Genomic DNA, 27,345 nt, shown 5'->3' with positions numbered 1-27,345 from the left:
GTACGTGTTTCCTCACTGACTACTCTGCGCAGCAGGCACCTTAAAGCCGCGAAAGGATATGCCTTGAACCGAAAGTACCATAGCAGGCGATGCATCGTTTTGCTGTCCAACTACTCTAGGGGCAGCGTGCCTGTAGCGCCACCGTGCAGTAAGCGCGAGAAACCGCCGAGTGAATATTCTTGCACTGCATCAACAAGTGGCACCGATCACTTAAGTGGCCATATTCCACATAGGGGGACGTAGCGACAGACTTCCGAGCTCAGCACATTAATCTGGCAACCTTAACGTTCGACCTGGTACCTTCAAGGTAAATCATGTAGATGCCTGTGAGATGCCATAACGATAACATTGACGTTTCATCTGCCTTCGCTAACTGTCCCCTCCTTTTTTACATGGTGCATTTATGGCTTCGTAGATACGAACTCGCCCCACACACGCTCAAAAATGCCGCTAGTAATGCACATGCCCCGTGAAGTCTTCTTCCGAAAAGCGTGCTCGCGCTACTGGCACTGTTCACATGATTCAGCTGCCTACTGCCACATGTCACGTGGCTTGTGTCAGGTGATCCGTCGTGCCTGTCAGATCATGCCACACTTTTACTTCTGTCAGAGCAGTCGGGAGCTCTTTGAGTCAGCGGTTGATAATCTGAAGGAACCAACCGAAGGTAGTCCAAGCGCTCGAATTCTACTAACCGAACCCTCTGCCACTTCTCACAGCGCTTGCAAACGCCCAACCGAATACGTGAAGAGTTTCTGTCACGAATTCTAAGTTTTTCGACCCATCGTCATGTCGATTAGCACACGCTGTGCTTCCTCCACTGACCGTGCACCGACTAGGCCATCGAAAGACTCGTTTCTAAAACTGTGAAGAGCAGCAGAAGGGAAGGCTAAACTTCGAATGTTGCTATGAGGGTAGGTTCGTTCTTCTGTACCACTGCGTGGCGAAGACAGCTTTTGTTGAAAGGCAGCGATTGAAGTTAATTTTGACTGCGAAACTCTCGACTGACAATCAAAACGAAATTCCAGATGTTTCCATGGAAAGTGCTGCACGTGTGCGAGCCACCATCGTGGCCTCCTTAAACTGGTTGTCTTTCTTGATTACTTGAGAACCCTCCCCTAATTAAAAAAGGACGTCCTCGATACCGTTAGGGCAGAGTTTTTTGGTTCTTTAACGATGACATCTGCATGGCTAGACTCGTATTGTTGGGAAAATGAAGGAACACAGAGGGAATTCAAGCGCAGGATATCACCCAGCTAATCAGTCTGGTTGCTGCGCAACATGGTATATAACTAAATCAACAAATATCGCTTCTACAAGTTTTAGTGTGGGCTTTGTATCGGCTGGCTGCCTTATCTTAGTCGTTCCCAAAGGGAAGCTATTTGCGCTTCAGTTGTGCCATCATGTCGCACCAAAGCGTCCAACTCTTGACGCGAAAACTAGCGAAGGTGAACACATTTTATATATGTTTTGTTGTAGAAGTTCTGCACCAATTGCATCATTCTGCAAAGCTGCGCCTAAATGACAATTTGCGTGTTCAACGCCAAATTTAGTCAAGTTTTATCATTAAGCGAGCAATACGCGTGGGCTAGATAAAGGACACAACTGTGTTCATATTGAATTACTTCGGGCATGTCGTATTTCGGTTCGTGCATGAATCTTGTTGAAGTGACGTTTGTGTGCATGCCTCAATATGCGACTTTCTATGTGTTAGTCGCATTTATGTATTAGTCGCATTTATGTATTAGTCGCAAAGATGTTAGTCCAAAAAACTTGCCGCACTGTTGCCGGGTAACCATCGAGGATCACACGCGCTTGATGATAGAGACCGTTGAAGCATAAGAAGTGAAAAGAAGTCACAGTTTCACTGCAAGGGCGAAGCAATGAATGCAATAGTAATAATTGGAATGTAACGCTGAGAAAGGACAACAGATTGAAGCGTGCAGTGCGCTGCTCGTGCACAAATGATGCACTAAAACAACACACACAGGATGAGAACTAAGTAACATAGTCTACAACTCGATGCTTAACGCACTGTTTACATTAAAACGATGCACAAAACGTAATCACAGGTACAGATATGAGTGCGAACTAACGAGTGTCTTAGTTGTTACTTCGCTATGTTTGAAAAGCACTCTTTCCGCAGATGAGGCCTGCCCAGCGAGCAAAGTTGACCTTTGTGGCCCAGGCAATTAACGCAATCATTCTGGTGAACGGCCAAGGCACACAATTCGCCCGACTGAAGGATAACCGCGAGTGCATAAGCACCTAAATTCCCCACCCCTATGTGCGAGGCAAAGTACGCGTGAGAGATAAGCGCTCATTGGCACATCGCGACGAGCTGGAGGCCAAGCGTGGGGGCCAAATGCGGGCAGCTTTTTTTATCTTTCTTGGGTGTTCCTATATATAAATATGTATACATATACGGTGTATGACGGCAGCTTTGACAACGGTAAAAACCAGCCGGGACTGTCCATATAATTATCACAATAAGAAATAAAAATCATCTTCACTGGCGAGGAGATGAATGCAGTAACAACTAAATGTAATGTAGTAATGGTAATACCAAACGTGCTTCTTTCTATTTTTGGTACCATACAATCATGTGTAGTGCGCGCTTGGGGAAACCACACTCGAATGACTGGGAACTATCTAAATAATCTTAGAACTTTCGAATGAGATGCCAGCTTGAGATTTCCGGAGCAGACACTGTGACATCATAAAGTTTGAAGGCGTTTACTGAGTCCCACATAATTTTAATCGATAAAACTGAGGTAAATTGTCGTCAGTGGCTGCCATAGACATAATAAACTAAGTTTCAGAAAATTTCATCTAGCCAATGTAGCTAAAATACGAAAAGTACACTGTGGAATTTTCTATATCACGTGCGAAAATTACAGCACAAAATTTAAACATGAAACTTCAACCTTGATTTTCTCTGCTAAGAATGGACTTATGACATTGAAATTTCTTACATGGGAGTTCTCTGAGTGCAGTTTGTCAATCTGAAACAACTCATTGTTTCTCTTTAGTGTCCCTTTAAAGGGATACTAAAGGACACCTAGATCATCAAAATAACATGCTTGGCAGTAATATTGAAGGACATAATTGATAACAAAGACTCGAAGGGAATCAAAAGGAATTGTGTCCACTAGCGCGCATCATGACCTTGAGCAATTTCTCTTTTAGGGGCGAAGCTCCTTGGGGTGTGGGTCGTTTCCTCCTATGTAGTAGTACATAGTAAGTAGCCACCTTTAGCTTATTAAATTGCTCAATAGACGGCGTTGTGTGTAAATGTCCTTGAAAATAATATTACTATATGGCCTTAGTGGTTTTCGTATAGTTGATTTCATATAGTGTATAAGCGATAGATAGACAGACGGATGAACGAATGGATGGACGAACGAATGGACGCTTAGTACCACTCATCATCATTCACTCCGTGAATATGCTGTGCATTGTTTTTGTTTCTCTGCGAACGTGCAGCTCACTTAGCGTGATTGTGAGCGTGAGCGAGTGCGACCGCTGTAACTGTGCAGCAGACACATCAGCCGACGGCCTCCTTCGAGTGTACGACGGGTTCATGGTGCCGTCATTTCGATTTATGGCATCATTTCGATTTATGGCATCATTTGTAGATATAAGAGAGAATGGTTTCTTGCTGACTGAGAATTATTTGTAAATTGCAGGCCATGTGCGGCAGTATAACTTTTCGCTCCATAGTTCTCAATAGCCTAAACCACATATCAGCAACATTTTCTGATCATGCTGGAAAGTTGTCCAGAACCCTTTTAAGCACACGCAGAAAAAACATGTGGTTGGCAATGCTTTTGAAAATTTTTTCCCGGTATTGGTAAAAAAAATGAGCGAAAAGTAAACTTGTGTTTAACACACAGTTCCATATCTCATGTAGGTGTTCATCGTAAAAACTAATAGAAATTAGAACGAACGTCCTTTAGCACATGTTTTCTCCACACAAGATAACACCCTGGGAACGGCTGCAGCAGCCAATTGCAGATTGTCAAACTGAAGCATTGTACCTATCATTACTGTTAGATGTATAACAGTGTAACAGATTTGCAGTAATCCTAAGTTGCAGTTGGAGATGGCCTAAGGAAAATGTGACACCATCGGTTGTAAGCCCGACACACTTCGACATTTTTTTAGGCTATTAGCGTCCTCTAATCCACTCTGGCACAAACACCTACGTAACAATATGTTCAGAGGCTGTTGGGAAAACCAGCCCTTGATGGGTAGGCTTCCTTACAATGCCAGATGGAGTCTCTAGTCAGGACTCCCTTGGTCGTGGTCGCTGTCCTGACACATAGGACTATGGCTTGTTAGTCTGGAAAGTCCTGGCAGCCGAGAAGGGCGACTGCCAGTCCTCATGTTGGGTTGCCAAATAGGGGGAGAAGTAAAAAAGGATTGAGCTGGCATGTCCATAATATCATGTGGTAGGTGTCAGCCTTCTCTGCACTGTACTGGGAGAGGCCTGAAAATGAGGAATCAAAATACATAAGGACTGCCGGGCACAGAAGCAAAGAATTCTCTTGTCCGCCCTCCCAAGTCCTGGGGGAGGTTCTTGTGTCTTGTGCTGCACAGTCAAGTTCGCAATCAGTCTATAGACTGCACGGAGGTCATTTTGCTCGCTGAGGTGACTTTGTTCGCTGAAATTGTCGTGTGTTCAAGAAAGGCGAGCCGTGCGTTCAAGAAAGGAGAGAGTTGCTAGCTAGAAAAGCCAAAGTAGGTGCTTGTTAAAGTTACAGCTGTGACAATTCGTGCATGCACAGCCTGCTTATACCTGTGTGTTCTTTTCGTGCGTCCTTCTGTGTGGTCGAGCAGCGCTCTGCAAGTGTCGAGCTGCTTGTCATTCTTGGTGCGGCATTTCATTTGGTTGCTATTGCATTTCTTGTTTAGCACTTGAGTCTACAGTCTTTTTTATTTTGTGTGTGTGTGGCTTGTCCAGATGTTCGCCACTTGGAGGATGTGGTAGTCTTCTTTTGCAAGCATGCTTTCCACAGCAACTGCCTACCCAGTCTACCGGTAAGTGTTTTTTGCTTGGTTTGACTCAGTGTAGTAAATGTATTGGCTAAAATTTTTCTTCATGTAGGCAGCTCTGATCATAGTAATGCAGAAGGAAAGGACATGCAGCATTACTTATTTTACCTTACCGCTGTGTGCTTTGCCAACGATTCATTCATCAGTATACTGTTCACAACTCCAGAATCTGCTGCTTGTGCTGGCAGCACTGTTTTGTATCTTCGGTGTGCTCAACCTTATCAAAAGGCCTATACTGTACCGCTAACTTGTAGAGCTCTCTTTCTTGGCCATTTACAAGTATGCTAGGGTACCAGCTCTTACATGTGTAGATTAACTGATGGCCAGGCGGTAGTGACTACCGTGAACAGTAGGCCATCAGGCCCGCGAAGAACATGAGAACATGTTGAACCCCTTAGCCCAGAAAGAACTGTGTTTTATCTTAGCCCAGAACGAACTGTGTAAACGGCCACCCTGCCGCTGTGCCAGGCTTGCACAGCTCAACACAACTATCAGCGCCGCGTGGGGGCGCTGCATTTGAACCAACATTGTAACACTCCTCCCCTCTTAGGAGGAAGGCTACGGGGAGTACCTATTCACCGGTTTCCTAGTTCTTGTGCCACGTCGCAACTTCGGCGTGCTAGGCATAGGCACGACAGAGTCACTCTTCACATGCACACCACTGTTGAGCGCAGTCCTGTCACTCCCCGTGGCACAGCTACTCCCAGAGAAGGTAGTTCTTGGTAGCTGTTCCTGATGAGGCACTTCTGGAACAGCTGGCACATGATGAAGCGGCGGCTCTAACTGTGGTGGAGCTGCAGCGATAGCAGTTTGAGGAAAGGCCAATGTTTCTGTCTGCACAAGGCGCATTTCCCAAGGTGCCATCTTTAAAACAGACATTGGCTGATGATGGAGTGGCGTCCACGACACTGGCAGGCACCCAGGGTGTGCCCCTGCGAAAGTTTCACGCGTACACATCATCACCTGGCTGCAGTGATGGAGCCTGCCGGGACCCTCTGTCAGCATACAACTTCTGCTTGAGTTGTTTTAGGAATACAGATGCCTGTAGGCTTGGCCTGAGGACATCCAACAGAGTCTTGAACATTCTTCCTTTAAAGAGTTCACACGGTGGCCGACCTGTCGCTTCATGTGGTGTGGTCCTATAGTGGAACAGAAACCTGGAGATCTGCGTTTGGAAGTTCCCAGAACCAGACTTCTTGAGTTTGTTCTTCACAGTTGGTACAACTCTTTCAGCTGCACCATTTGAGGCAGGGTGATACGGCGGTACAAGAATGCGGCGTATTCCGTTTCGAGTTAAGAACTCAAGGTACTGGGCACTGGTGAAGGCAGGACCGTTGTCTGAAACCATGACATCAGGCAGGCCATGCTGAGCGAATGCAATTCTCAATAAAGAAATGGTAGCTTCTGCAGATGTGGAAGACACAGGAAAGATTTCTATCCACTTTGAGAACACATCCACAATAACCAAGAATGTGTGACCTAGAAATGGTCCCCCAAAATCAATGTGAAGCCTTGCCCAGGGTCGCTGTGGAAAAAGCCATGGCGTCTGCTGAACCGGCCGTGCAGCTCGATGTTGAGTCTGGCACGTAGCGCAGCTCTTCACGCTGTTAGCAATATCATTGTCAATGCCTAGCCACCAAACATGGCTCCTGGCAATCATTTTGCTCTTCTCGATACACGGGTGGCTAGCATGAAGAAAACCAAGAACTTGGGCCTGCAATGACTTTGGGATCACTACTCTTGATCCCCAGAGTAGGCAACCCTCATGGAGACTGAGTTCTGAGCTTCTGGTATTGAAAGGGTTCCACTCTGGTCCTACTGGGAGGCTTTCTCCTTTCAGAACGGCAAGAACAACATGACCCAGAAGTGAGTCATTTCGTGTGGCTTGGGCCACAACACCTAGTGAAAGGAGTCTCGGATATGCCTCCTCTAGCAAGAAGATTTCAGCAGGTCGTGATAATGCAGTGGCGTCAGTTGGGAGAGGCAGTCTACTAAGAGCATCAGGGTGGCCGAGCTCTTCGCCAGGCTTGTATACAAGTTCGTACTTGTAAGCAGACAGCTTCAGAGCCCACCTGACCACTCGAGGCAAAGCTTGCACGGGAACGGGCTTGTTGGCACCCAGCAGTCCAAGAAGTGGCTTGTGGTCAGTGTGTGCTTCGAATGAGATGCCCCACAAGTACTGGTGGAATCGATCCACACCAAACACTAAAGCCAGTGCCTCCTTGTCGAGTTGACTGTAGTTTTGTTCTGCTTTTAACAAGCTCCTCTAGGCAAAAGCAATGGGATGTTCCCCGCCATCAGCATCTTTGTGCACCAGAACTGCGCCTATACCATAAGGCGATGCGTCACAGCTGAGGCAAACAGGCCTGGCAAGGTTGAAATGCACAAGAACTGGAGCTGATGTCACCAAGTGCTTGCAGGCATTAAATGCATCTTGTTGTTCATGTCTCCACTCCCACTTCTTCCCTTCACAAAGAAGTGCAGTGGACGAAGGAGTGACGAAAGATTGGGTAAGAAGCGCCTGTAGAAGTTTACAAGTCCCAAGAAACTACGAAGTTCCCTGACATCCTGAGACACAGGAGCATGCAGAATGGCTGCTACCTTGTCAACATTCGGGGAAAGGCCTTCCTTGCTGATGATGTGCCCGAGATACTCAACTTGTGGCACGAAGAAATGGCATTTTTCAAGTTTCAGCTTGAGGTCTGATTCCTGAAGCTTGCTAAGTACAGTATAAAGGTCGCGAAAGTGCTCAGCATCATTTGCGCCAGTCACAAGAATGTCGTCAAAATAGACTGCTACATGGGGCAGTCCCCTAAACAAGTTCTCCATCTCGCGCTGAAATATGGCAGAAGCAGATGAGACACCAAAAGGCAACCGGGTGTACTGAAATAACCCCATATGCGTCAAAATTGTGACATACTCCCTAGAGGCCTTGTCAAGGACAACCTGCTGGTACGCATCTCGCAAACCCAATTTTGTGAATTTCTCACCTCCAGCAAGCACAGTCCACAGGTCCTCGATCCTTAGAATGGGGTACTGCTCCACTGTGGCCACTGGGTTTATAGTAACACCAAAGTCTCCACAGATTCTGATGCGTCCATCCTTTTTGGTCACAGGAACAATAGGTGCAGCACACTTCGGTGTCTTGACTGGAACAAGAATGGAATCTCATCTTAGTCTATGGATTTCTTGAGTTACTCCATCTGTCAAGGCGTACGACAGTGGACGTGGCTTGAAGAACCGAGGCGGAGCATCTGAAGGAACATGTAGAGAAGCTTTAGCACCCTTGAATGAACCCAGGCCATCTTCAAACACTTCGGCGTAGTCTTGGACTAGGTGTTTGACGTCGGAAAGTGCGTGGATGTTCACTTCAACATCGGAGACGCCAATGCCCAGCTCACGCATCCAGTTGCGTCCAAGAAGAGTGGGCGATCGGTCTCCGGTCAGAAAAATAAGTAGGTCGGCCTCCCTGCCATGAAACTTCACACTGACATCAGCTTTGCCCAGAACCTTTTTTAGTTACCCTGAATAGCTTCGCAGAAGCACTTGTGACGGCTGCACAGGAACCGAAGGCAAAAGCTTAAGAAGACGTGACTTGGCCATGACAGAGACACTTGCTCCCGTGTCCACTTCCATGCGGAGCGGCTTGCCTAAAAACGTCAACAGTGACGGTGAAAGGCGGAGGCGGCGTGGCATAGTCGACCGGCCACATGTCAAAAACTTCGTAAGATGAAGTGGTAGCGGCGTCCTGCTTTCGTACCGTATTAACACGATGACGATTACTCGACAACGGTGAACTGCAAGCCGAGAACGAACGTGCCTTGGTGGGGCTATTGCTTTGGGCTTGGCTGTCCCTTCGTCACGAATTGCACACCTTAACCAAATGACCTCTTTTGTGACAGTAATTGCAGATTGTTTTCACATGCTTGCATTTTGATGCAAGATGTCCGTCCCCACAGGGGTAGCAGGTGACGCCCCCAGAACCTGACGAAACATGGTGAGTCGAGAAAGCGCTGCTTGTGTTCGCTTGCGCTATCTCACCTGCGTCCCTTTTTGCTGCTTCCATTGCCAGGGCGGTCTGCACAGCATCGTCAAAAGTGAGGTCCGGTTTTTCCAGAAGTCTTGTTTGGACATCCACGTTGTTTATGCCAAACACGACGCGGTCGCGGAGCACGTTTTCGAGTTCAGCCCCGCAGCTGCAGTGCTCGGACAGGCTTTTTAGTGCTGCGATAAAATTGCTGACTGATTCCCCTTCCGCGCGAACGCGCGAGTTGAAACGAAAATGCTGCACGACGGCAGAGGGCTTCGGACAATAATGGCTTCCAAGAGCTTGAAGACTCTTGTCCAGTGTCTTGTCACTGGGCTTGGCGGGCTTGACCAAATTGCGGAGCAAAGCATACCTTTTCTGCCCGCAGCAGCTGATGAATACGGCAGTACGCTTGTCTGGGGTGACATCATTCGCCAGGAAAAATGCTTTGAGCTGGTCCACGTAACAGGGCCATTCGTCTCCTCCCCTCTCGAATGGCTTGAGGTTGCGGAAACTTGACATGGTGAACAGATGGCAGAGAGCTGCGGGAACGAAGACTTACATAAAACTTCCTTTCATCCTTGTCGCCAGTTGTTACATGTGTAGATTAACTGATGGCTAGGCGGTAGTGACTACCGTGAACAGTAGGCCATCAGGCCCGCGAAGAACACGAGAACATGTTGAGCCCCTTAGCCCAGAACGTACTGTGTTTTATTACTTTTGGGAAATATTACGTTTTGGGAAATAATAAAACACTGTTTGTTCTGGGCTAAGGGGCTCAACATGTTCTTGTGTTCTTCACGGGCCTGATGGCCTACTGTTCATGGTAGTCACTACTGCCTGGCCGTCAGTTAATCTACACATGTAACACCAGCATGTATGTTGCAAAGTCTAATGACACGCAGCCAAGGGTATGCATGCCCGCAAAGCTACAATAATCTTCAATGACATTGTCCTCGTCCTAACTAAGGCATCTAATGTCACGATGGTACTTTTGCTTAACACCGTGCCAAATTTTGTGGACTTCAGCATTGAATCGCAGTGTTTTATCAAGTCATAAAGGTGCTCATTGCCGATCATATTAACCAGCCTGAGGGATTTCGGCGTTGTGCTGAAATAGTTGGAAACAGTGTCGCCCACCTTGTGCGGGGCAACAGCGCTTCAGTGTCTAAAGGTGCCAAATGAAAAAGACGCAAAGTTGAGCATTCATGTAAAGACGGTGTTCTATTTCACTGAACGTTCTCTTTTTCCTTATCGTTCTCGAAGTCTTTCGATGTGCGTGCTATTCCCGAGAAGGTTCAAACAATTTACAACACTCTCCACGCCCAACGAAGTTCGTTTGCCCAACTCCGACGGGCTCAAGAGTTGTACTGGCATCGTAACTACCATACCTCCGGCTAGGACAATCTTGCATGCTCTAACATGATTATCGCTTGATAAGTACACAGCAGTTAATCTACAAACTTTCTAAAAAGTTGTGGGCACCTTGTCTTCCTTAATGACGACTATATCGTTAACCTTAAGCTGATTGCTAGGCTGTACTCCTCTAATGTACGCACTTATCAAGCACACAAGGTATTCTTTATATCAGTGCTTCTAAAAACCACTTACTATTAGCTTCCTGTACTACCAATGCCCTAATGTATTAGCGGGACCTCCAAATATTTCAGCAGTATTTGCACTAGGCAATGTAGTGGACTTCCTACCGTTTAGAAAGTGTGAAGGCGTGAGTATACAGCTGAATCAGTAGTGTCGGCGGGAAGGTACGTTAGCGATCTAGAATTCACTTCATTTTTTGCTTTCACAAGGATGGTCGGAAGTTCCTCGAAATCGGAGCACTTTTTTCCTGGAATTTCCTGTACGCAGCTTTGAACAGTTTGCATCATCCTTTCACGAAATGCACCCCACTATTGACCACATTCTGCAATGAATTTCTAGTTAACGTGATAAGCAGAGCAAAAGTCGTGCCCTTGAAAATTGCTCAAAATTTCGTACATTACTTTTAGTCATGACTGGCAACTCGAAAAGCCAGAGCACCGTCGGAATCAACAACGTTATAGACAAGCAACATCGCGACACAAACCCACGGAAAGCCAATAAAAATGACCCCACTGTCATATCACTACACAGCTCTAACTAGATCGCCCACACCATGCTGGTCTAGCTCGAAGTGAAGCTCACTCACACCAGGAATGAAAGGCTCAGGTCGTTGTTGGCTAGATTCCCGGGTTGTCGGCTCCAAAAATCAACGTAGGAAAACTAGCCCTTCGGCGTCCGAAGGCGCCAAATGACGCAAAGTCGATCATCAATGTAAAGAATGTGTTCTATTTCCAGTCAAGTCAAATTTTATTTACTACTTGCACAAAGTACAATATTGAAGGCTACCTTACCAAGAAAGCTTTAAACATACAGCTTGACGAGGCTGGGGGGGGGGGGGGGGGGGGCACAACCAGGCAACAGCAGCAATGCACACATGTGCAATACAGACAACCCTTTTCGTTGTTGCAGCTGCATGAATGCAACACATTCATGTGTGGTGATGAATAGATATTAATACATGCGTTTACGCTGTTAACAGGTTAAAATACGTGTGAATAATGTCACCACCAAGAAAGTATTATTCTCTCACAATGCAAGAATGGTTATGAAGAAAAACAGCAGTAAAAAAGGGAAGAGCATGCATGTGATGAATACAATTTAAAAAGCATTGATACAAAGTAAATTTGCAAGCTTCAGGCATAAATTTGAAATTTATCCTAGATAAAGACATCAAGCATGCATGATAATAACATTTTTGTATTTACGCACTTTTGTAATTGATGTAACTGGATGGGTACATTGTAGCTCAGTGTTTGAGTGTAGTAGTTTGTTCGATGGCGCTTTATGAATAATCTTTCGGGTGCTCGTGTTAAGCAGGTGCTGCGTCGTTCTACGAGGGCTAATATTAAAAGGAAAACTTGTCTCTTTTTGCGCGTTGCTCCTGCACCAACAGACCTGCTCGGTCTTGCACGATCTTGCGCCACCAAACTCTTCCAGCCCTCGGAGCCGACGGATGGATGGATGGATTGATATGGCAGTACCCTTCAGATCGGGTGGCGGCTAATGCCTCCAAGCTGTAATACTTCGGGAACCAAAAACTGTATTTTTCTTTTTTTTCCTTTAAATAGCGATATTGACGACAGGTTTTTTGCAGTGAACGGTTTAATTTTCACTCATGCCTTGATTTTAGCCACCAATCAGATAACCTCCTTCTAGCTAATTCTACCCGCTTGAAGTGTACTTTGCCCTCCCTGTCGCTTAACGCCACTGCTTTGAAAAACTCTGCGTCATCATGTTGAACTATAGGTGAAGTCCTTTACAGAACATTTTTAAGTGTTCGGCAGTTTCCTCCTCCTCTTCACACGCATTGCATACTGTGTCTACCCCTTCGTATTTGGCCCGATAAGTCTTGGTGCGCAATACTCCCGTCCTGGCTTTAAATAGTAGAGAACTACACCGAGTATTATCATAGATCCTTTCCTTGGCAATTTCTTGTTTAAAAGTTCGATAGATCTCTAGTGCGAACTTCTTAATCATGCCAATTCTCTACATGTCATCTCAGCTTCCTTCACCTTCTTCTTAACCGGTAATTCTTTTTGGTTTGGCCCTCTGCTGTTTTCTAAGTATTTACCAGTCAATTTTCTGGTTCGCTTCGTCCATATTGTATCGACATTCGTCATGTGAAAGTAGCTGAAACCTTTCTAGCCCAACGCTCTTTTCCCATTTCTCTCAATTGCTTCTCAAATTTTATCTTGCTCTACTCAAATTTTATCTTGCTGATAGCTTCCCTGCTCTCAAATGATGTCCATCCTATATCACCTTGTACTCCCTGATTTGGTGTATTCCTGTGAGCTCCTAAAGCAAGCTTACTTATTCCACGTTGCTTAATTTCTAATCTTGCTTGAACTTCTGAGCTCATGCTCAAGACCGCATTGCTGAACGTCAGCCAGGAACTATGACTCCTTTCCATATTTCTCTCACAACATCATACCTATTGTAATTTCACAGTGCCCTATTTTTCATCACTGCTGCATTTCTGTTACCTTTAGTTGTTACGTATCTTTCGTGTTTCCTTAAGTAGTCGATCCCATTGCTTATCCATACGCCCAGATATTTGTATTTATTCGTTATCTATAGCGTGACCTCCTGTATCGTAAGCTCACTACCTTCATTATCATAAAAAATCATGACTGCTGATTTTTTCTTACTGAATCTCAAATCTAATTTATCTCCCTCATTACTGCAGATGTCCGTCGATCTCTGAAAATCTCCCTTGTGGTCGGCCATTAGCACTACATCATCTGCGTACATCAATGCTGACAGTGCCTGTTCAGTGAGTTTTCTTTGTTTGATGAAACAGATGTTGAAGCCAAGTCCATTATCATCATCATCATCCTGACTAAATCCACTTCAAGACAAAGGCCTCTCCCATGTTCCACCAGTCGACTCGCTCCTGTGCTTGCTGCTGCCCATTTATATCTGCAAACTTCTTAATCTCATCTGCCCACCTAACCTCCTATCTCCCCCTGATGTGCTTGCCTTCTCTAGGCATCCAGTTATTTATTTATTTATTTATTTATTTATTTATTTATTTATTCAAAATACCTTACAGGCCCACTGAAGGGCATTGAGTAAGGGGGGCATCAGTATACAAACGAAATTTATTTATTTGTTTGAGCATACTGTTAACCCACATTTGTGGGTCATTACAGGGAGGGAGTACATAAAAGTAATAATTGGTATATAAAAACACTCAAGTAATGTCAACTGTCAACAATAACAAAAAAAAATCAACATTGGCATTAGAAAAGGAAAGCACATCAACACATCATCCAACGATTTTTGGGTAACATATAGTTGTCAGGCAAATGTTCAAAAGCCCTTGCATCCGTGCACTCAGCAATATGTGCAGGTAGCGCATTCCAGTTTCGATAACATTGGGGAAAAACGAATACCGAAAGACGTTTGTGCGGGTGACATATGTTCTAATGGCTGCACTATGGTTTATTCTTCTGCTAATTCTACCAGGTTCCCGTATGTACATACTTTTATCAATATTTATTTGACCTTGGAGAATCTGAAATAATAATTTTATTCTGTTCCTCTGTCGCCTGATTTCAAGCAGTTCCAATTTACATGATTTTAGCATCTCGGTAACTGAGTCTGTTTTTTTGTATCTTGAACATATGAACCTGGCTGCAAGTCTTTGGATTCTTTCCAGTTCATTTATTAGGCCTTTTTGGTGGGGACTCCAAACTACGGCAGCATACTCCAAAACAGGCCGAATAAAAGTTTTATATGCCATCAGTTTGACGTCTTTGGTTGCGTTTCGTAGTTTTACTCGAAGAAAACACAGCTTTTTGTACGAGGAAGAACACACATTTTCAACGTTGCTGCGCCAGTTTAGGTCATTTGATATCACAACGCCTAGATATCGAAAACTAGAAACATTTGTCAAAATTGGACTTCCCATACGATACTGGAAATCAAGAACGTTTTTCTTTCGGGTAATATTCGCAAAAGTGGTTTTGGCGTAGTTAATTTCCATATCCCATTTTCCACACCAGGTATGGAGATCCTCAAGACACTGGTTAATTTTTTCCGGGTCGTTTTCACAGTTAACTGGAGCATAAATTAAACAGTCATCTGCAAACAGTCTCAAGACCACTGGCGGCTGAACAACTGTGGCTACATCATTGATATAAACTAAAAACAATAAAGGGCATAGTACCGAGCCCTGTAGTACCCCGAAAAGTACATCCAAAAAGCTTGACACAGAATTAATAACACGCACTACTTGCCTCCGCCCTGTTAGATAAGCTTCAATCCATTTTAAAACATCATTACTGATAACAATTTGACGCAGCTTATAAAGCAGCTTACCATGTGAAACCTTGTCAAATGCTTTTTTAAAATCGATGCAAATAACATCAGTTTGTTGGTGTTCATTCAAAGCCCGCGCAAAGTCGTGAACCATTTTTATAAGTTGTGTCACCGTGGATAGGCCCCTTCTGAAGCCATGCTGAGTGACGCAAAGCAGCTTATTTGTTTCCAGAAAATGAATAATATGTTTAGCGATTGCGTGCTCCATGATCTTGCAACATACAGAGGTTAAGGATACAGGGCGATAGTTGTTTGGATGCATACAATTTCCACTTTTAAACACGGGTATAACAGCAGCGCAAGGCCAATCTTGTGGAACGGAATGGCTACGTAAAGATTGTTCAAAAATAATTACCAGATAGAAAGACACCCACTCGGCGTATCGCTTTAAAAATACTGTTGGTATTCCGTCGGGACCACAGGCTTTCTTTGGATCTAAGTTGTTCTTCCAACACGCCCTCCTGATAAAACGAAAGAGGCTCCATGGGGCATGCGCAGGAATAGTTTATCTCGTCTGCGACGGAACTTTGTGCATCTCTATTAAAGACTGAATGGAAAAACTCGTTGAAACCATCTGCTATCCTTTGTTCATCTGTCACAGGAGCATCTTCTATACTTATCTGGTTTATTTTTTATTTCTTTGCTCCCAAAAAACGCCAGAATTTGGTGGGTGAGCTTTTAAGGAAGTTTCCCAGCGTCTCATTGAAGAACTTTTTTTTTGCTTCTGATAATGCTGTTTTTAGTCTACAGCGTGCCTGTGATAGTTCAGTTGACTTCTTTGGCTGCCTGCATAGTCTTTTTATTCTGCGTTTCATGTGAACAATATCGCGTGTTATCCATGGATTTTGCTGTTTCTTTCTTTTATAACGATTTGGTACAAATCTGTCCGTGCAAGTAGCAATGATGCATTTAAAGCGCTCCCACAATTCCTCGACTGTCTCTGAGTGGGAGGCAATTTCAAATTCAATAAATGATTGTTCTAAGTAATCTAAGATCGAAGTATTATTCGCTCGCTCATAATCTTTGACCAACAATCGTTCTTTAGACCCTAAGTCATCAGAAGGCTTGCTCGACAATGGCAGTATGTTCACCGAAATCATCTCATGATCAGATATACCTTCCTGTATCGACAGGCTATAATCTTCAATCCTGCTGAACAAAAAGACCAAATCTAATAATGATCGTGATTCCGGTGTTACCCTTGTGTAATCGTTAACAATCTGTCTTAAATTGTGAAAGAAGGCAATCTCTAATAGCTTATTTACACTCATTATCTCAGTATGTTGACTAGACAAAGCCTCCCAATCAATGTGTCCCAAGTTGAAGTCACCAGCCAATAATAGTCGAGTAGTACTGTTGGCATGAGTGCAAAGAAATTCATTAAGCTCATCTAAAAATTCAGGCAGAGTCGCTGGTGGTCTGTAAACTACACCAATGAGGTACGTAATGTTTTCAAAAGTTATTTTACACCACACTGACTCGGACATATCGCTGTTCACCATTATGGCCCGACAACAATCCTTTACAATAATAGCAACGCCCCCACCGCGTGCATCTCTGTCCCATCTGAACATGCTACCCTGGAGGTGTAATACAATCACTGGTAATGCAAGTGCTTAACCAAGTTTCCGTTAATAACACGACATGGGGACTCTCCGACAGCAATATGTATTCCAGGTCAGTGATTTTATTAACGATACTACGAGCATTCAAAAGAATCAAGCGGAGCTATGCTTGAGGTGGCTTATTCCTTGTCGAATGCCGCAATGAGCCGGGTTTAGAACTTGTGCTTCCATGGCTTTTGTATGGGCGGTACTGATACGGACAATGCTCATTTTGCACTGTGTCCCACGCGTAAAGTTGCTTGTCTATTTTAATCTTGTCACCAAGCAGAGTTGTCTTTTTGCCATTTGTTCTGTCTGCAGCGGCACTCTTCCACAATTTTTTGCGAACTGCGACAGTTTCCTGTGCATAATCGTTGCTGATGCTGATAGAACTTCCTTTCAGCTTTTTGCAATGATGCACCACACTTTCCTTTTCCCGGCTGTCATAAAATTTCATTATTATGGGTCGGCATCTTGCTGCGTCTTTTCTCCCGATTCGGTGGATTCTTTCTATCGCCTTTACTTCAATGCCCAGACGCTTGCCAAATATTTGATTCACAACAACTTTCCTCAAATCGGCCTCAGATTCTTTGTGCTGCTCTTCAATACCAAAAAGTAGAAGATTATTTCTTCTGCTCCTATTTTCTAAATCTATTAATCGCTCAGCCTGGCACGTTACCGTCTTTTCGAGATAATCAATTTTAGAATTCATTTCCTGGACTACTTCAAGAATATCAGATAGTCAGTCTGTTTTGCTGTTCAGGGCCGAGATTTCCTCTGTAATAGCATTCAGCCTGCCGTCTGATTTAGCCTGGTTGTCCAAAATAGTCTGCAACATCTGTTCTATCGGCGGCCCGGGATTCACCTCAACGTCTCCCGATGTCAACAATAATATCACTGTTGACCAAACATCAATCAGTATAGCACAACATCGCCGAGGGCACGGCAAAACCAACAAAAATCTATCGTCGCTACGGTAGAAAGCAGTATGACTCCCAGAACTAACCTGGAAAAGCAATGATAGCCGTTCATTCATCCTGTCCGCCAGATATTTGCCGTGCCCTCTGGCATGGTCAATGTCTTGCCGCTCCCTTTGTAGTCTTCCAGCCGATGACATCACTGTCGACGCCCTCTGGTAGCAGGATAATGGAACCATCTACACGTCGTGCCGATGAAGCAGGATTTTGTCGTGCATTCCATGAGTGCTCCGTACTGTTGTCGCCGCAATCCAAAACCACGGCACAATCTGGAAAAGCAATGATAGCCGTTCATTCATACTGTCCGCCAGATATTTGCCAGATATAAAGGAGAAAATAACAATAAAGGAGAAAAGCAGACGAAAAAAATATATATATAAAAGATTACAAACATCAAGGTGCAAGAGCGTTATACAATACTAGAGTGCAACGAAATCAGGTTATCACGAAAAACTTCACGCTTACAAATGGATACAACATGATCCAGAAGACCGTTCCAATATGCAATGGCACGAGGTAGTGATGATAAGTTAAATGCCTGCGTGTGACCATGAATGCGCATAAAACTACGTGCATTGTGAATGCGCTGGCAAGTGCGCGCAGGAGAATAAAGTGGCAAACAGTGAATTTCGTTACTATAAATGTACCTAAGAAACAGACATAAAATAGCAATGTTGCAGCGTACTTAGTTACCCTTAATGACCAGCGGTTATCCTGTCTGCGTGCTACATGCCCTGCCCATGTTCATTTCCTCTTCTTGATTTCAACTATGATATCCTTAACCCCTGTTTGTTCCCTAATCCACTCTGCTCTCTTCTTCTCTCTTAAGGTTACACCTACCATTTTCCTTTCCATTGCTCGCTGCGTTGTCCTCAATTTAAGCTGAACCCTCTTTGTAAGTCTCCAGGTTTCTGCTCCGTAGCTAAGTACCGGCAAGTTGGGTGCACGTTAAAGAACCCCCAGGTGGTCGAAATTTTCAGAGCCCTCCACTACGGTGTCTCTCATAATCATATGGTGGTTTTGGGACGTTAAACCCCACAAATCAATCATCTAAGTACCGGCAAGATGCAGCTGTTATATACCTTCCTCTTGAGGGATAGTGGCAATCTACCTGTCATGATTTGAGAGTGCTTGCCAAATGTGCTCCACCCCATTCTTATTCTTCTTGTTACTTCAGTCTCGTGGTTCGGCTCTGCGGTTATTATCTGTCCTAATTAGACATAGTCTTTTACAACTTGAAGTGCACTATTAGCTACCTCGAAGCGCTGCTCTTTTCCGAGGTTGTTGTACATTACTCTAGTTTTCTGCAGATTAATTTTAAGACCCACCTTTCTGTTCTCGTTATCTAACTCTGTAATCATGAGTTGCAATTCGTCCCCTGAGTTACTCAGCAATACAATGTCATCGGCGAAGCGCAGGTTACTAAGGTACTCTCTATTAACTTTTATGCCTAACTGTTCCCATGCTAGGCCTCTGCAAACCTCCTGTAGGCACGCGGTAAATAGCATTGGGGACATTTCATCTCCCTGCCTTACACCCTTCTTGATTGGTATTCTGTTGCTTTCTTTCTGAAGCCCTATGATAGCAGTTGATCCCCTGTTGATTTCTTCCAGGATGTTTATATATTCTTTGTCGATGCCCTGATTCTGCAGAGTCTGCATGACTGCTGATATTTCTACTGAATCAAACTCCTTCTCGTAATCTATGAAGGCTATGTATAGTGGTTGGCCATATTCTGAGCATTTCTCTATTACCTGATTGATACTATTATTTTGGTCAATTGTTGAGTAGCCGCCCCGCCACGGTGGTCTAGTGGCTGACCCGCAGGTCGCGGGATCAAATCCCGGCTGTGGCGGCTGCATTTCCAAGGGAGGCGGAAATGTTGTAGGCCCGTGTACGCAGATTTGGGTGCACGTTAAAGAACCCCAGGTGGTCAAAATTTCCGGAGCCCTCTACTACGGAGTCTCTCATAATCAAATAGTGGTTTTGGGGACGTTAAACCCCACAAATCAATCAATCAATTATTGAGTAGCCTGTTTGAAATCCTGCTTGTTTCTTTGGTTGATTGAATTCTAATGTTGTCTTAATTCTGTTTGCAATTACCTTTGTAAATAGCTCGTATACTATGGAGAGCAAGCTGTAAATAGCTCGTATACTACGGAGAGCAAGCTGATTGGCCTGTAATTCTTCAAGTCCTTGACATCTCCTTTCTGATGTATTAGGTTGATGTTAGCATTCTTCCAAGATTCTGGTACTCTTCCCATCAGGAGACACCTCGTAAACAGGTTCGCTAGTTTTATTAACACAATCTGTCCTCCATCTTTCAGCAGATCTGATGTTACCTAATCCTCGCCAGCAGCTTTGCCTCTTTGCATGCCCTCCAAGGCTTTTCTGGCTTCTTCTATCATTACTGGTGGGGTTTCACCTGGGTTACTGCCAGCTCTTATATTAAGTTCGTGGTTGTCCTGGCTGCTGTACAGATCTCTGTAAAACTCCTCCCCTAATTTTACTATTCTATCCATATTGGTAGTTACTTTGCCTTCCTTGTCCTTTAGTGCATACATCTGGTTTTTGCCTATTACAAGTTTTTTCTTCACTGCTTTGATGTTTCCTGCTTTCTTCAGAGCATGTTCAATTTTCTCCATATTATACCTTCTTACATCGGATACCTTACACCTATTAATCAACTTCAAAAGCTCTACCATCTCTTTTTTGTCTGTTGTACTTGAGGTTTTCATGCTTTGAGGCTTCTTAATGAGATTCTTCGTTTCCTGGGACAGCTTGCCCATGTCCTGTCTAACTGCAGTACCTCCAACTTCCACTGCACACTCCGTAATGATACTCATCAGATTATCATTCATTGCGTCAATGCCAAGGCGGCTTTTCTCGATAAGAGTCGAGTACTTGTTCTGAAGCGGACTCTTATTTTGTACTTTCCTTCTCAGTGTTAGCTTATTGATTGGCTTCTTGCGTATCAGTTTCTGTCATTTCTTCTTCAAGTCTTGACGAATTCGGGACCGTACCATTCTATGGTCACTGCATCATACCTTGTCAAGCACTTCCACATCCTACACGATGCCTGGGTGTGCACTCATTATACAGTCTATTTCGTTCTTATTTTCGCCGTTAGGGTGAAAATAAGAACAAAATAGACTCCATGTCTACTTACAGTTCCCTCACTTTCAGTAGAAAGTATTCCAAATCCGTAAATTAGTGCGTTCTGCGAATTCTACAAGTAGCTCCCCTCTGGAATTTCTCGTTCCGATGCCATAATTTCCTACTGCCTGGTCTCCAGCCTGTTTCTTCCCTACTTTTGCATTGAAGTCGCCCATCAGTATAGTATACTGTGTTTTTACCTTATTCATTGCTGATTCCACGTCTTCATAGAAGCTTTCAACTGACGCGTCATCATGGCTGGACATAGGCGCACGAGCCTGTACCACGTTCATCTTGTATCGCTTATTGAGTTTAATTACGATACCTACCACCCTTTCAATAATACTATAGTATTTTTCTGTTTCCAGCTATGTTTCTGTGGATAAGGAACCCCACTCCCAGTTGTATTCTGTCAGCCAAGCCCAGATAGCAAAGGACGTGCCCATTCTGTAGCATTGTATAGGCCTCATCGGTCCTCCTAACCTCACTGAGCCCTATTTGCATCCCATTTAATGCCCTCTAGCTTCGAATAGTACAGCTAGACTTGCCTCACTAGATAATGTTCTAAGCGTTAAACAGTGCCAAGTTCAGGTTTCAATGGTGACCTGTTCGGATCCAGAGATTCTTAGCACCCTCTGCTGCGTTGAAGATCTGATGGCCGCCATGGTCAGTTGCTTCGCAGTCACTGGGGACTGAGGGCCGTGAGTTTATGGAGGTATGCATGTGGGAGGGAGGTAGTGGCCAGATACTGCACCAGGGTGGCCGATCCTTCTCTAGTGAGGGAGTGCGTTACTGGCGGTGGTCGCCGGTGAGGCCGCAGCCCAGGCCTCTTAATGCAGTTCCATCACCACGTGGACTTTTTGTTCAATCCGGTTGGGAATTGCGCAGCACCGAGATTCGAACCACGGACCTCTTGCATAGGAAGCTGATGCTCTAACTACTACATCATCGCTGCCAAATCCGTTTATATATATGGAATGTTTGGAAGATAAATTTCAAAAGAGGACACTAGCAAGGGGTGTTCCCCAGCCCAAGCACATAGTTTGTCAAAACTGCTCTGCCCCCCCGCCCCAACATGATTCATGTCACCACTTGTGTAATGTTCTTGGACCTCCATTTGGGAAAAAAAAGTGTAGAGAGAAATAGCAACAAAATAGTGAAATGGGAGGCTAGTTAAACAGGCTAAAATTTTTGTTGGGGATTACATGTGGTAACAGAGACGCTAAAATGAAGAACACTGCTCTGTGGGACTCTGAGGTTACCTCTAGTGGTGCTTAGCGTAAAGGAAGAGTGGCCTGCCTTAGTTCCAGTATTTTTTTTCTCCTTCTTTCTACCTCTTTTTCCTTGTCTCAATTTCTTTATTCTTCATCTGTTTCTTTCTATTACATTCTTTCTTATTCTATCTATTTCTTTCTCTTCTAATCTCTTTCTTTTTTTGATAACCCTCTGTGTATTTGTTTTTCTTGTCTCTGCTCATTTATGCTAATGATTTTGTGTGTTGTAATTCTCTTTACGTGTTTATTCCCTATTTTACCTACTTTTCGTTCTATTGCTTCTCTTTCAGTTGTATATTTTCTGTCTCTTTCTATCTCTCTACTTTTCACGGGTTTGTTCTCGTTTGATCCATGCATCTACTGTACACGGCAGTGGGGGCTTACCCGATTTATGTGGCGCATACCTACCTTTAGGAGTATTGCATCACTACGGAGAACCAGTTACATATAGCTTAGACAGTTTTACTGTAAAAAGAATAAAGAGAGCACGTGCTGGCTCATAGTGATAGTGGTTTTTTATGACAGAGCAAGGTTAACGACAGCTTAAACAGCTTCGCTGCTAAAACATCTTATAAAGCTGCCCACCAGAAATTAAGACTAACATAAACTGCCAGAAACACGAGCCTTGGAAATAAATTGTGAACATCAGTATGATGCCTCATTTGCACAGGCTCACGATTCACTCGGCAACGCAGAGTACCTCAGAAAGTATGAGATCTTCCCCGGTTTCAAACAGCAATCTTCAATTTACGCTGGATTAAAGGATAAAAATCAAAGCGGGTAAAACAACTTGGTAATCAGAAGGGTGCATTATATTTATATATTAGGCGTTTAAAAGCTCCCCATCTTATTATTCTTTACACAAAAAAGCACAGTTCTGCCTGGCGCGCCTCAATCACTCTGTTTGTTTGCCTTTTCCTCTATATTATTTCTGGGACAGAAAACATCTCTACCAATTAGGGTATCGAATGTTTCTCAGGCTCCATTTCCTGTGCCTAAGCGGCCAAGTCCACTCCCCTCTATTTTGCCCACTAATCCTTGTAGGTACATCATGAATAACAAGGGAAACAGAGGACACCCCTGCCTAAGCCCCCGTTTTATCTCTGTGGGCTCGGATACCTGTTTTTCCTATTTTGTAACTACCTTGTTACTTTTACAGATATACTTTAAGAGCTTAGTGACTTCATACTCTATACCTAGTGTGTCCAGTATTCGTCACAAGACCTCTTAAACTATGCTATCGTATGTTCCCTTGATATTCGAAACTGCTAGCCACATGAGCCTGTGTTCCTTTTCTGCTGTTTCGATGCTCTGTGTCAGTGAGAACAGATTTCCTCCCAATCTCCTTTGTTTTCAAAACCCATTTCGCAGTTCCCCCAGCACCCCTCATCCTCTATCTATGCCGGCAGTCTTTCCTTTATAATCTGCATCACCAGCCTGTAAACCACTGATGTCACTGTTACAGGACGATTGTTGTTTATGTCAGCTTTGTTCCCCTTTCCTTTATAGATCATGCTCATTCTGCTAAGTTTCCATTCATCAGGTACTTCACCATCGATTATTGTTTTGCTCGCTGCCTCTCTCAAAGTCCGCTTAGACTTGAGACCTAATTTCTTTATCAGTGCAATCGGGATGCTGTCAGGGCCTGTTGATGTACTACTAGGAACCCTTCTCAGCCTTTCCCACTCTCGTGAAAATGGAGCCACAGCACCACTTGATTCATCCTTGTCTATCAAGGTGCTTAAGGCACTTTTTTACTGACATGCTTTGGCCGCAAATAATACTTCCTTGTTGGAGTTTTTCTGTCATCCTTGCTCTTCTATATTCAATTGCTTCGTCCCCTTCTTGCCTAACACCTTGAGGGGTAGTTATAAACCTCTGCTCTAGGCTTGTCTCATTTTTAGGGAGTGTAGACGGTTCCAAAATTTTGCAGCTGTCTTTCTATCCTTTTTATGTACTTCTGCCAGCCACTGAGCCCCCTTTTTTCTAATCTTTTCACTGATGAGAAGAGATGCTTCCCTTCTACAGCTTAGAAAAATGTCCCATTTTCTTTCAACACCATCTGTCAGTTCACCCCGCTGCTTAGCATGTCTGTGTTCTCTAGTGGCTTCCTGACGTTTTGCTATGGCTCTCTTAACTTCCTCATTCCACCAACTCTTGGATTTGTGTCTCCTTTTCCGGGGTGACTTGTCACGTGCTTTAGCAAGCTCTAAAACAGTCTTTTTAGATTTGTGTACGTCCACACATTTTTATTATCCTCAGTGATTACTTTCACAACTTGTAAACCGTATGTACTCGCATAATGATTACACTTTTTTTTTTTTCAAAAAAATTGACTCCAGCTTCGGGATGCGATCATTTCGCGGGGTAAATGTTCCGTGAAAAAAATATGCCAAGCACTGAAAACGCAAAAAAGGCGCTAATCATAATTCTTACGATAACTATCATGAACATAGCCAAAAATAAAAGTAAATTAAAGCTTACCTTTGTAATAAAATGCACGCATTATGCAGCAGCTATATGCATGGCACACTGCCCTTTTATTTTTTACCTCTCTGACCCCCTAACGTTCTCTCAGACTCCGAAGCGTCACTGGCGTCAGTGTCGTCGCCGCACGATTCCCTGTCGGAACCGGCAGTGTATTCACTGTCCCACAGACGGTCATCTTCTGTTCCGTCGAGCGCGTTGGAAATTCCAGTCTTTTTGAAGCTCTTGACGACCACCTCGTCGGAAATAGTATTCCACCCTAAGAGAATCCATGAGCAGAGGGCTTCCACGGACAGTCTCCTGATTTTGCCACTTGGCATGAAATCGTGGTCGCTCGCCGCCATCCTTTCTGCGTACAGCCTTCGGACGTTGTCCTTGAAGGGTTTGTTCAGTGACACGTCCAGAGGCTGTAGCAGCGAAGTTAGACCCCCAGGGATCACTGTGATTTCCGTGCAACGCTCCTTCAGCTCGGTACGGACAATGTCAACGAGATGGCCTCGAAAGCTGTCCAGCACAAGAAGTGAAGGAAGCAGAAGTGCTCCTGCTCTTCGCTTTCAAACCGTCTTGATCCAATCGACCATGAGGTCTGCCGTCATCGACCCTTTCACTTGAGCGTAGATGTGGATGCCACGGAGAAAGTTTTCCTTCAGAATTGTTTTTAGTTTCAGAATAACATACGGCGGTAGCTTCCGCCCGTCTGCCGTCACGGTGCATCGCTGCTTCTCCACACCACACGTTTTCACGAGGACGCTTCGAGCACCTTTCTCGTTCACAGTAGTGCTTCGACGCATGTCAAACGTCAACAGCGTTTAGTCGGTGTTGCCTATCTGTAACAGCAGGAAGCCGTTCTTCTGGCGTATCCTCATGGCGAACCTGTGGAAATCGATCACCTTGTCTTTGTATACGTATGAAAGTCGCTGGCACGACAACGTCCGCCGCCTCAGCGACAGTCCATTCCGCCGCATGAAGCGTGTCGTCCAGCCGGAACTGGCGCGGAAGGCCTTTGTGGCTATTCCCAGCCTGCGAGAAACTGTGCGCGCCTCCGTCCGTACCATGTCCAACGACACTGCACAACCGTCCTTGCGCATGTCCTTCACGTATTCGAGGACTGCCTTTTCCATGTCAGGGAACTTGCCAGATTTGGGTCTGTGGAAAGCCCATCGCGTGCTGTTAGTAGCCATGAGCTTGTCGCGCTGTTTTTCCAATATGGGATCCAGATTTCATCGACGCCGAAATGTCTGCCGGCAACGCAGTTGCCGTGCTCTTGCGCGTAGTCAAGCGCCTTCAGCTTGAACGCGGCAGTAAAGCTCGCATACCGCCCCATGGTGAAACGGCACTTCAACAGACGATCACAAAGCACACACACACACAAAAAAAAACTTGGTCTCAGGAAAAAAAAACATTGCTGCGGGATGAACACAGGTCGACCAACAGGCGGCCGCTGCGGTAACAGTGTGGGATGTCAAAACAAACATGGCAGCTAACGGAGCGAGGTGACCACAATTTTTTTTTTTTCTTCTTTTCGTCAGTTATGGAGGTTGTGAGTACGTCACGCACGTTAAAACAGTTTCTTCCATCTGAATAAGGAATGCTTTCGTTTAAATCAGTAAATTTACGGCATTAGCGTAGTGATGCCTGCTTTCAGATCACAGAAACAATGATAGGTGCGTTCAGCTGCCACAGACATAAAAACACATGGCGGGCATTCAGTGAAAACTGCGGCATTTGCCCTTGCTGAAATCCTAAATGGGACGTTTCCGTCAACGGTGGGCAAAAATTAAGAATATATTTGGTGTGTGCAGTTGGCGAGTTTCATTCGACAGATAATAAAGGCGATGATCATCGGCTAGACTTGGTACACAAAATATCGATGTGGCAAGTTCGGGGTGCGATCATTATGGGCGGGGGGGGAGGGGGGTAATCGCAATTAGACGATAAAATTTAGGGGTGCGATCATTATGGGAGTATATACGGTAGTAGCTGATTCTATTAGCCTTTCTGAATATGAATTCCCCTGTAGGTGCTCATCTTGTCTCCTTCCCACTTTGATTGCTCTTCCAAAACTTAGTTTGATACGTTTGTGATCACTACCCAGACCTCTGGAGCCCCCTTCATCTATGTGCATTCCCGTGAGCTTATAATACATCCTATGTGACATCAGTGCGTAATCTATCGTTGACTTCAGCCTTTCTACTTCCCATGTTATTTGCCCTTCACACTTATCGGTACTGTTGCAAATGATCAGATCATGCCTTTCACACATATCCATGATCATTTTGCCTGTTGAGTCAGTATACCCATCTATATGTTCTATGTGCGCATTTATATCTCCTGATATAATTATCTCGCACTCTCCTCCTAATTGCTCAATGTCCTTTGATATACACTCCACCATTGCCTGGTTTTCCTCTCTGGCCTTTGCTCCCGTTCACAGGTACACCAAACCGAGGAGTGTCATCTGCCCAGCTACTTTCCCTCTTAACCATAAATGTTTCATGCATCCCTGCTTGACTGTGTGCCAACCCATGCTCTTATGTTTAAATGCACCTTTTCCACCCCCCTTTTTGCTGCCTTCTGTCCTATTGCAATGTTCCCATACGTAGTCCGGATTGCAGGGTGGTTGCTCCATGTCCCGAAGATGTGTTTCCACAACCTCATATGCCATCAGCTCCTCCTGCCTCAACTGCTCTTCTATCTCTTCCCAATTTAAGCTATTCCTGCCACTCTGCATGTTAATATAGCCTATGTCAGACTTGGCTGGGCCCTTGTGCTTACGTCAATTTCTTCTCCCTTGTACCCCATGTGGCCTGAATATTGGTGCCACTTCAGAACCGTCTGTGGCT

General features: G+C 44.6%; 1 protein-coding gene across 5 annotated transcripts in view; it reads left to right on the top strand.

Moving 5' to 3' along the window:
• The window catches only part of lt (vacuolar protein sorting-associated protein light), a 635,043-nt gene that overhangs the window by 600,344 nt on the left and 7,354 nt on the right, over positions 1–27,345 (top strand). For 2 of the 5 annotated variants that reach the window (XM_075895928.1, XM_075895859.1), the window contains one exon: positions 4,964–5,040. The exons of the other annotated variants lie outside the window; for them this stretch is intronic. In XM_075895928.1, the coding sequence (XP_075752043.1) occupies positions 4,964–5,040 (77 nt within the window). The remainder of the gene's footprint in view (positions 1–4,963; positions 5,041–27,345) is intronic. 5 annotated transcript variants of the gene reach the window in all.

This window comes from Rhipicephalus microplus, chromosome 1, assembly GCF_043290135.1.
Source record: "Rhipicephalus microplus isolate Deutch F79 chromosome 1, USDA_Rmic, whole genome shotgun sequence".
Taxonomy (NCBI): Eukaryota; Metazoa; Arthropoda; class Arachnida; order Ixodida; family Ixodidae; genus Rhipicephalus; species Rhipicephalus microplus.
The sequence above is the reverse complement of the archived record's forward strand: the minus strand, read 5'-3'. Positions and strand labels throughout refer to the sequence as shown.